The 11,533-nt window shown below is 37.1% G+C and overlaps 1 protein-coding gene across 1 annotated transcript; it reads right to left on the bottom strand.

Moving 5' to 3' along the window:
* Positions 1-525: 525 nt before the first annotated feature.
* Positions 526-11,389, bottom strand: htra3b (HtrA serine peptidase 3b). Its single transcript, XM_026268687.1, has 9 exons — positions 10,647-11,389; positions 7,186-7,285; positions 5,853-6,075; positions 5,569-5,763; positions 3,773-3,805; positions 3,405-3,519; positions 3,209-3,266; positions 2,983-3,078; positions 526-1,701 (listed from the first exon to the last, which is right to left on the bottom strand). The coding sequence occupies exons 1-9, from the start codon at positions 11,059-11,061 to the stop codon at positions 1,533-1,535; spliced, it is 1,404 nt and encodes a 467-aa protein (XP_026124472.1). The 5' UTR covers positions 11,062-11,389; the 3' UTR covers positions 526-1,532.
* Positions 11,390-11,533: the final 144 nt, after the last annotated feature.

Here is an 11,533-nt window from a genome sequence, read left to right as displayed (position 1 = left end):
TAAATAAGTGCATCATCTGAGTATTGAAGGTGTTCTTTCTGTTGTATTTTTCAATGTGGACACACTACTACAAAATGGCATGGAATAGTGCATATGTGCACAAAGTTGGATGTACCTTATATATCTTCATAAAGTATATTAAGGATTTAAAGATAATGGCACCATACGATTTTCTGGAAATGTAGATCTAGATGTGACAGGTCTACTTCAGTCAATAAGATAAAACTGTAAAATCGTAGCCATGTGTCATGTCTAGATTTTTGTCCTCCACAGGTCCTGTCCAGACAGTGAGGACTAGAGGAAAAGCTCTGTGAACTGGAAAGATGTGTGGTATACGGGATCTGTGAATTTCCAACCCAAACGCTGACTAATCATGAATCATTAGACCTGACAACTCATTTAACTTGGCTTTTTTTTTCAAATAATATGATTTAGTCTCTTCTTTAATTTTTCATTTCATTTAAAATTTTCAGCTGACTGCTCTGTTAAAATTCAACATTTATCATCCACCGGTCTGACAAGCGATTCTTTTCTGAGAATGTTTTATTTCATAGGTCCAACATTCATAAATCCAGCTGAAGAGAACGAAAATTATATGAGCATATTTGAAGACACTGTAATCAAAACATAAAATATACTGTAGACATTTAAGACGAATAGGAACTTGAGCATATACAGACTGATAAACAGATTACATGAACAGAAGACGTCTCACTCTGATATCTGCAGATAAAGAGCATACAAATTACCATAAAAATGTCATTCATCATGACAGTCACAAATTTCTAATCAATCAAATTTATAAAAAATAAAAAAAAACAACCTTGCACAGCAATTGATTCTTGCCACTGGTGCCACAATGAAGTTAAAAAATCTTAAAAAGATTGTCCCTGTTTAACAAATCATTGTGGACTCATTGCGGATTGGCTATAAAATATCACCAGTTTTGTCTTCTATAAAATACATAGGGTAGAGTGGGGACGGCTACAATACTTACTGTATTTGCTTTAGTTTCTCATAGACTGTTTGCATTAGAAACCCAGAGTTTTAATACAATAAAGCAACATCAGTCCACTACTCACCCGTATTGCTGTAACACATGCACGAGGATTATATACATGTGTCTGATTTCATCCAGAAAAGATGAGGGGCTGACTGAGCATGTGCAGTCTGAATATCATCACTGTAGCTCACTCCTGATTGAAGAAATGAGCCATGTTGCAACTGTCCCCACTCTCCAATACTGCAAGTTTTCATATTTGCAATGAACAGAATCGTTCTCCGCTTCAAACCTGCTTCAAAGAGAGTGTGCTGTTATGAAATGCCTTTCATATAAAATCTCTTTTTCGCAGACTTGACCAAGATTGCAAAAGCTCAAGGCTAGATTCCTCTCAGCTTGTAAAAGAGGTCCTTGTTTTCTAGAAGGTTGCACTGTTAGACATCCCTTCGGCCATGACTGTGCATGACTGATATGATAAAACCGATGTCTTCAGTGAAAGTTCGAAGGTTCACATCTCGAACAGGTGATGACATCACTGCATGATGACGTCAGGCTCAATGTTGAAGAGCAGGTCGTCGTTGCCCCTGCGCACCTCCAGCAGCAGAGTCGTGTCTTGGTTGAGCGCTTCCTTCAGGTCGCTGGTGCTCATCAGAGGCTCTCCGTTTAACTTAACGATGATGTCACCATCTCTGATGCCCCCTCTGAAACACATTTGGAGAAATTATACACTACAATCATCAGTTGTGTACTTCACACAATTCGTAAGGGACAACATATAGAGCTAATTGTAAAATAAATCCTGACAGGTGACCAGGACATGGACACAGAGAGGAGCAAAATAAATAAATATGTATAAAAAATATTTATATGAGCTAAATTTTTCCTGTTTATTATCTTACAGGCTCCGCTTTGAGCTAAGCTATGAGAATTCTTTTTGTGGGTAAAGAAAAGAAAAATAAAGACTTTATTTAATATTTTCTTCTCTTCTTTGTCAGTGTTAAACACATGCGTGTGGTGCTACTGATGCAGGAGTCAGCGTTCTGGTGTGGGACGCAAAAAGTATTCTCGTAGCTTTATAAAATTATGATTGAACCATTGATGTCACATGGACTATTTTACCAATGTCCTTACTTCCTTTGTGGGCGTTGAATGTGGTAGTTTGCATTGCTGTCTACGCAGAGTCAGAAAGCTGTTGGATTTCATCAAAAATATCTTGATTTGTGTTCAGAAGAAGAATGAAGATCTTATAAAAAAAAAATCATCTGACTGCAAATGACAATTCATCTGATTTTCCAGGCTCCGCATTAGCATATTGCCAGCCCATTTGTTGGTCTTTTCATGTTGGTTTGAATGAAAATGAAAATTCACTCTTTGCCACTAGGTGCTGCTTTTGGAGTGGGAAAAATAGCGGTTTCACTGCTAACGCTGTACACAAAGCAGCACTGCGCTCACAAACGCTGCTTTATGAGGCATTACAGGCATGATGAAATGAAAATGAGACGGACCAATCACAGCAGATTAGCGTCATGCAAAGGAGGGGTTTAATAAATTCATATTATAAGACAATGAACGTGTTTTTTGACCTTGCATGCATACCAACCTGTTGTTGGGGACTCCCAAAACCATCTCTAAATTTAGATTTTTTTATTTACAATTTGCTATTTCCTTTTCCTTTTATATTATTTAACAATAAAAATGTTATTTGAATCATGTTGTAGTTTCATTATTAAGTTGACTAATTACATGTTAATAAATCAAAATCATTATCTTGAATCAATCAAACATTTTGAAAAAAGACCCAGATTACAAACATACTTATTACATAAACCTGTATTATACAAATGTTGCATTTCATAGTAAATTGTGATCTTCATTATGTTGTCATCCACTCAGCTCAGACAGAGATAAACCACTTGGCTTGAAGTTCTGAAACCCAACCACAACAGAAAGACCAAAGAGCATCTGGTTATGCTGATGCTTACTTCTGAGCAGGGGAGTGAGCAACCACCTCATGGACATAGATCCCGCTGCTGACATCAGGGAAATCAGGATTCTGCTGCCTCAGCTCTTCCACGAGTCTGAAGGAGACAGACAGAATGCCTCACATATACACACACACACACACACATGGTGACTAAACAGCACTGCGGTGTTCATTTACATGTGTTGTGTAAATACACAACAGCGTCTGTAGTGAAGGACACTCACGCTTCTGTGATGGTGAGCATTCGGATTCCAATGAAACGCTTCTTCACTGATCTTGGCTCTGAAACAATATGCAAATGTGTTAACACATTTAATCCTGCAAGAATGACTCCAAAAAATAAAAAAATATGTTTAATATTTAATGATTCATTTGCTGACCTCCCTACAAATTCCCTTGTACAAAAGTTGCACCATGTACCTTTGTTCTGCTTTCCTAATGAATCATTTAAGAAGCGCGTAATCCTGTCTGAAGGAATGGCAAAGGAGATTCCTGCAGCTACCTTCAGGGTGTTGATTCCTATCACCTCCCCGTCCTTATGGAAGACAAAACAAGAAGAACAATTCAGTGTCAGTATGTTTGTCGTTGTATTGATTCAGTGTGTCATTCCAAACCTGTCTTTCCTTCTTACAAAATGAATTTTTTGAAAAGTAGAAATGTAATATTCAAATCATATAGAAAAGAGTGGATATTTTTAAAAAATGATCCAGATTTGTAAAAACATCTGTTGAATTGTTCTTGTAAGTCTACTGTCAGAAAACTGAAACATCACAGTATGAAATAATTACCAAATTAACGAGTGGTCCACCCGAGTTCCCATACTAAGAAAAGAGAAAGAAATCACGTTAACTGTTGGTTCTCAAACTATTTCACAAATACGTGATCTGGGATTAGATTCATGCCAAAACTACTGAACATAAATGTTGAAACACTGAACAAAAAAAAAAAAAAACTTAAAATGAAGTAAAAATCTGAGACTTTAAAAAACAGCTTCCACTCTAAAACAGGAACAATTTGTCGGAAATGCAAGGGAATTAATAATTAATGTTAATTATCAACGCTCAAAACAGTTTAAAATACCCTATATTAATGGTATTAGACTTGTACCATAAGTACTGAACAAAAACATAAATTCAACACAATATGGGGATGAAAAAGGTTTTTTTCTTTTTTTTTTTTTGTCAAGGACTAGCTCATCATGCAGGGACAACGACACAGGGTTTGTACAAATTTTATAAAGTATCCTTCCCCTTGAGCTAACTAATGTGCAAAGGTGGTGCTGCAAAGCTCCAGGATGCGAAGCTTGAAGGTTTGGAAAGGGATGTTAAATTGGTAAGGAGTATCCTCATGATAGCAGGGACTCACAGGGAGTGAAGAAGGAGGTAACCTATCCTAATGTGTGTGCGCCTTTAAAGATGATGGATGACTATTAATTCAGTTTCACCAAAGTAATTAGTCAGCACAACAGAAGCTATTTACTAGCTATTTTAGATAGCTATTGGCTAGTTTCCTTAAACAGTCTTAGGGGCCGTTTACACTACAAAGTTAACTGGAAACTTTTTTCTGTGTTTTGCCTGTTTGTTAACATGTCAACGGCGTTTTGGGGACTGAAAACACATATTTTTGAAAATGGGTTTCAAAGTGCAAGTTTTTGAAAACTCCACCTTTGTTGTTTCCGTGTTAACACCCAAAACGGGAATCTTTGAAAACGGTGACGTCATGCGCATGCGTAGTACATGATAGGTATGTAGACATGCGCAGTATGTTTCGATTTTAAAGGCAGATGTGAACAAACATACACAACAATGGCGAAATACATTATACTGTTGTTGCTGCTCAAGACTTTGCTAGCGCTTTTTGAGCAAAGTGTGGATTAACTTCACCAATATTACAGCCAACATATAATCGTCACTTCCCTACAGGTACTGTTCACTAACAAGGTGACAGCGCCAACTACTGGCCTAGCATACCTAATAGTGTTTTTGGCCATTTTCGCAGATATGTGTAAATGCAAATTGTTTTTAAAAAGTTGTCGTGTATACATGAACATTTTTTAAAACGCATGGGAAAAACGTTTCTATTTTTGACTAAATCATTTTCGTGTAAACGTAGCTTTAACTTTGATGGAATATTTTAATACATTAACAAGCTAATATTTCTGTCAGTATGGCATTGACAAGATTTCATCAAAATATTAGGATATTTGGTTTGGATCCTGTTTATCAAATAAATTAGAATAAAAAGAATAAAATAAAAAATAAGTTTTTGCTACATAATTGCAAATGAAAACTATAAATAATAATGGCAGCAAATATGGAAACTCTAGTAATTCAATAATTATTTATGATAATAAATTCTGATAATCCGACAGCAAGCAGCATAACTATTAATAAAATATAAGTTTTTGATTTTTTTTTTTTTTTTTGTAAAGGGATTTTTCTTATTTTCGTATTTTTTTATAGTGTCGTTCAACACATACACACTTCTTGAATGCAATATGATTTCAGAAATGAATTTCAGAGGTTGTCTGGATTTCTTATGCAACAGCAGTAACATGTGTTGTTCTGGTTATTCAGTGTCTTACGTTGATGATGGCGTCAGTCTGGATGTAGTCCATGTCTGAGTCACGGAGACCCAGTTCTTTTCCATCTCTCTGTGCAGTGCTGACTATTCCTGTCGTCACTGTGTTCTGCAGGGCGAACGGGCTGCCGATAGCCACCACAAACTCACCCGGGCGCAGGTCTGCCGAGTGACCCAGCAATAAAACAGGCAACTTTTTCTGCCAAAGGAAGTAGTTCAGTAAACACATTTGACTTTTGTATTATAAAAACAGGTCTTGGAGTACAAAAAGGAGAAGATATCTCTTACCTGCGGATTGATTTTGATAGTGGCAATGTCAGACTTCTTGTCAATGTCTTTGATAGTGGCCTCATACACATCCCCACCACGCATCTGTACTTTGAGTCGCTGATGACCCGAAACAGATGTGGTGCTGGACACCACATGAGCATTAGTCACGATCAGCCCGGTCTCTGACATTACAAAACCTGAACCACTTGACAGCGGGACCGTCCGGCCAAAGAGGGGGTGTCTAGGGGGCAAAAGCGAAAATACAAGGCTCTCATTATTTTGTTTCATACATTTGCATTGATTATAAGTTACACTTATAAGTTACATACTTTCAAAAAGATTACTTGGAGTTGGAAATAACATAGTGTACATATATGTATATACTGTAATATAGTAATAATACAAGTGCAAAAGGAATATAAAGTTTTCAGACAGCTGCATTATTCACAGCAGATCAGTTAAAATGTATTATAGTTTAAGTTTATATGAAATGCTGTTAACTGAACTAAGAACACTATTTTTAAAAGTACTTTAAAGTTTAGTTGTAGAACTTGGTTTAGTAGTACATCTTTCAGTATAATTTCATATTTTTTCATAACTTTCTAAACTAAAATATTATAATATTTTATTATTTGCAAGTGCAGTGTTTTGGTCCCACTTTATATTAAGTGGCCTTAACTACTATGTACTTACATTTAAATGAACCATTTGTTACAATGTACTTACATACATGTTTTTAAATTATACTTATATTTTTAAAAAAACTGCATGTAATTACATCTGTTATTAATTTCTGTAATTACACTAATAATTACTCTGGACACATTTCTTAAACCTACCCATACCACCAAACCTGTCCCTACACTTACCCTTATCCCACCTTGTACTTTTTTATGTTAGTACAGTACATACTGTAGTAGTAAAGGCCACCATATATAAATGGTTACCAGTTTGGTCTATATGTTTTTTAAGATTTGAAGTACACTAACAGTGCACATTTAATGCAACAAAGCACCATTTTTTCCCGAAGGGTTTATTGTATTTCAAAACATTAATTCCCCCCCACACACACACACACATACACACACACACATAGATATATATATACAGTATATGTTTCCAAGACAAAGCAACCCTATATAAAAGATTTGTTTACCCAGTGTCCCCATGCCACACTCTCTGACATCATTCACAAATGATTAGCCTTGGCAAAAGCAGTTGTGAATGTATTCGGCTAAATGACCCTCACACAGCTGTGTTTGCCAGGCACCTCCCTCACTTCCCCATGGTTTTAAAGCGCCATACAGATGGCTGCCACACCATGAAAGTGTTTGCAAGTGTTTGGGCTTACTTTAGGAACAGCTCAATGTGCACCACAGCAGGGGCGATCTTCTCCACCACGTCAGCAATGAAGTTGAATTTGTACCTCGGGCTGGTGGGATGTGTAGGACCTATACTAGCAGAAAGAATTAGTCATGTTAATAATTCCAATATATAAAATGATCAAAACCAGCTCTATGTTTTCTTCTGTATTGCAGCTACTGTCTTTTTATGTCTTTTCTGGCTCAAGAGGGCATGATTAGCAAGCATGCAGTGCATTACTTTCCTGCCGATTCAGATGGTATGCAATGATGATAGTTGGAGAAAGTCTTTTCATGGACAGGAAATGTTCCTCTATAATTGAGTCTAAAATCACTAGGTGGCTTTTATCCGTGTGCATGCTTGACTTGGGTATGCAGTATGTATGAAAGAGAATGACTAGTGTGTAAAGTCCTAGTAATTAGGGCATGTTATTTTCTGCAAACATCAGGGTGGTTTTTCCCTTGACTGCTGTTTCCTGCGACCGTGTTGGCACAGCCATCATTCCTTTGTGTGCACACCCTGGTTGTCCTACTAACCTAAAATTTGAAGTCATTAAAGAATCAAGACCCTTTAAAAATTAATTTAGCACAGTTTATTGCTTAAAGTACTGCAACTAATCTCTTACACTGTTATTACATTGTGCAAATGTTTGCACAATTGTGCATTATGCTAAAAGTTGTGCTGCTTCATTTAAAAAATATATATATATATATATATATTTTTTTTAACTGTGATCTCGAGTCGAGAGTTTAAAAGAAAATAATTTATTTGAAATAAAAATCTTTTGTAAAATTATACATATATCTTTTGTCATATTTGAAAAAAATACATATAATAATAATCTTACTGATCCCCAAACTTTTGAATGGTAAAGTGTAAATACATAAGCTTATATAAGTAAATATATAAGCCAAATATCATCAATATGTATTTTCTAATTGTTTTATTCCTGGCTTTCTGGATGAACATATTTAAGCTTTATAATTTGGAAGCTGTGAGAAACCAAAATAAGCATGCAATGAATTACACTGTTCAATTCAACTGTTAATCATTAATCAAATGCAACACCCCATATAAAAGCACATTCCAGTAGAGCTGCATCACAGAGCTGTGACCTCTCAGATTTCATGACTGCAAAGTGAGTCAACTCCCAATGGCAGTGTGTGCAAATTCATTTAGACAATCACATACAATACTGAGAAATGCCACTCGACCCAAAGTTGGCCAGGCATAAACCAAAGATGAATGTCCAATAAAAATATGTTCTAAATAGTTTTCTCGTTCATTTTTTCCAGTCTGGAGTGGTGAAAAGACGAGACAGCTGATCACACAATCTGGTGGAAAGATGATGGCCAGCATCTGTTTCTAAGGCAATGGGTGGCTTAATACAGTGATTGTGAAGGTTAGGGTTTTATTTTGTGGTTTTTGACTCAGTAGCCTAAATTGTATAGAATGATAGACTATAATTTAGGTGAAATTTAATGCTGTAATGATTTGCTGCTCTCCAAATAGCCATGGGCTTTTCTGTGGGTTCTTTTGCTTACAGTTTTGCTGCTTGCTTCGCTACCGGGTTATTCACCACATATATACATCAGTGTGGCCAGTGGCATTGCAGAGGCCAACAGTAACTAATGGGTGGATGATTGCTACCAGACGGATGTCTTTAAACCTGGTTTTGCTGAATCATTTTTTTAACAGACCTAAATATTTAACCTAAAAAGCCCATCTCTTTCTCTCTTGATCATTTCACCCCATCAATAGCCTTTTAAATCAATTCTAGGTCACCTCACACTGATAACGCGTCTCCAGAGAGGTGGCACCATTTCCAATAAGGTGCCTCCTCCCTTTTCCTGTCACCATTGAAAGAGCTTTTTACTGCTGATCTGGAAGCAGTTTGATATTTCCTTTAAAAATTATAAAGGATAGGGTGTTGGTAATGAGGTCTTGTCCAAAATCAGAGCAAAAGTGCAACCTCCACTGAGAACCCCACAGGAAATCATGCCCGGTCTGCAGAGCACAAAGCAGCCCTATTTTCCAAACTTCTCTGCAGCTGCCATTCGCACGTGAAGTTTGAGGTCATGGTCCCACTCTTCCAAACAATTAGAATTGCTCTTTTGGTTATCAGTGGAGTTATGCTATGTGATGTTCACTAGAGGAGCTCAAGGATGTTATCTTCTTAATGCAGTATGGCACATAAAGCACAGTGGACTCATAGTGTGTGTGTGTGTGTGTGTGTGTTAACTGAACTATACTTTGGGGACAAAAATGTCCCCAGAATTGAGGTAAACTGCACTCACACTATTAAATGAAAACAAAACTTGAACTGAACTAAGCTGCATAATAAACTATGGACATTTGTAGATCTGCCTATACATAACTTATGACCATTTCAGCATTGACACAGTTATTGAACTTATTTAAATGAACTGGTTGGAGCCTGAGTAATGACACTATTTACTATTATACCTTAATTAAATATGTTTTATTATTAACTTTGCAACACTGACACTGTTATTGAACTTACCTGAATCAACAATGAATCAACTGAACTGCTTTACAACTGGATTGAATTCTTCTGATGAACTTGGCATCATTAACCTCGTTATATCCTTGCTCAATACTGTGACGCTGATTTGAAACAATGTGAATTTTCTAAGGTGCTACATAAATTTGAATGAAAAAACCTCACTCAATTGTTTTATTTATAATAATTTTTTTTTTTTATAAAATTTATTTTTCTGGATTTTATAACTCAAAGAATATATTTCAGTGGTAATACATACATTGCACTGTGCCATCTATAAAGATTATAATAGGCTGTATAAAATTAACATGGCTGGTTGCAAAATCACGGCGACCTGGTGGTAACAGGGTTGATATTTTAACAGTTGAGAACTAGCCTTGTGCTCAAGGTCATGACACTACATGTATGGTATTCACACACTGTTTTACTCAAAAGTCTTAGTCTACATGTTAATATGGGACAGCACCTTTTGTGGATAGACCCAGAAACATATAGTACGTCCCTATTTAAATTGCTAAGGTTTGGGGTAGTCTTGCCTTAAGAGAATTTGGCGTTCTAGAAACTAATGAAGAGGTTTTAGTCTAATGGCATACATCCCATCCTTCCCTTCCCAACATCCCATCCTCCCTTTCCCTCCCATTTACCACAGTGACCACAATTCTGTTATTAGGTCCAACTATTACTGTATTGGTGATAACTTTTGCCACACCACTATGAATAATTAACAACTTAAATATTTGGCCAAAAAACAAACAAAAACTAAAAAAACAGGCATGTATTAATTTATGATTCTAAAGCACAAACAATAATGTTATAGTAGAATATTTCTGTAAACCTTTTCAATTATTAACATTTCATAATAAACCAAGACATTAATCATTTTTGATTTATAAAGTTATTCCTCTTGCTATACACAAATCACTTACCTTGCTTGCTTTCACAGGGTCCTTTGTGCAGGTTGGTGACCGCGGGCAGACCCTGCTGGAGCGCTTTCCTGCTCACGGCCTTCAGCTGGCAGATGTTCCCGTACGTGTTCCCGTCACTGCCGCACACTTTACTGCTGTACCTGCACTGACACACGCCTTTGGACAGTCTTTTTCCAGACGGGTGCTTGCACTCCAGCCCGTCCCCGCAGGGCAGATCGTCCTTGCGGCCGCACGGCTCTCCCTCTCCGTGCGCGCACACCAGACAGCAGTTACAGCGGTCCGGCACATACCCGCTCGGGCAGCTCGGGCTCGGACACTTACTCACATCACAGCGCTCGGAACACTTCAGCTTAGTGTCCGCGAGAGCAGCTTTGACGCAAATTAAAACGACGGAGACCAACAGAATGACTTGCATTTTTTTTTTATTATTATTATTTTGTTTAAAATGAAAACAATTTCTCAGACAGTTCTTAGATAGTCAGCGTCTTCTGGAGATCACCATTACGCATCAGATTCCCAATGCAAAAGCTTGTTTCAGATGAGATGTGTGCGTTCCTGCAGGATCAGCTGAAAGTCCAGTGTGAAATGGTTTGCCCCTGGAAGAGGAATATTTCTTATTCAAGTCGATCTGATCTACTGATTTAACGTGCAACTTATTGAAACAGTGTATGTGAAGCCTCTAGATGTTTGGTCCTGTTGTATCTGCTGAGCATCTCAACATCCTCGAGTGAAGTCTGCTTTTCTCTTCTCTCTAGAGGAGGCGGGGAATTTCGTTCACGCCAAAGCGCTGTAGTATGATTCACTGGTGATGGGAAGTCCGAGTCATTTCCGCGAATCGGTTCTTTTGAACAGTTCGTTTCAGAGAACCGGATAAAAAAAAATCGATT

The sequence above is a fragment of the Carassius auratus genome, chromosome 7, assembly GCF_003368295.1.
Source record: "Carassius auratus strain Wakin chromosome 7, ASM336829v1, whole genome shotgun sequence".
In the NCBI taxonomy this organism is placed as follows: domain Eukaryota; kingdom Metazoa; phylum Chordata; class Actinopteri; order Cypriniformes; family Cyprinidae; genus Carassius; species Carassius auratus.
Note: the sequence above shows the minus strand (reverse complement) of the source record. Positions and strands in the feature narration are given on the sequence as shown.

Excerpts from the sequence above, each read along its gene's own strand:
- htra3b (XM_026268687.1), bottom strand. The coding sequence starts at position 11,061 with ATGCAAGTCATTCTGTTGGTCTCCGTCGTTTTAATTTGCGTCAAAGCT. Across the intron at positions 3,806-5,568 it reads AGACTGACGCCATCATCAAC|TATGGGAACTCGGGTGGACC; the intron begins GTAAGACACTGA and ends CTCTTTTCTTAG. Across the intron at positions 3,267-3,404 it reads ATTAGGAAAGCAGAACAAAG|AGCCAAGATCAGTGAAGAAG; the intron begins GTACATGGTGCA and ends ATATTGTTTCAG.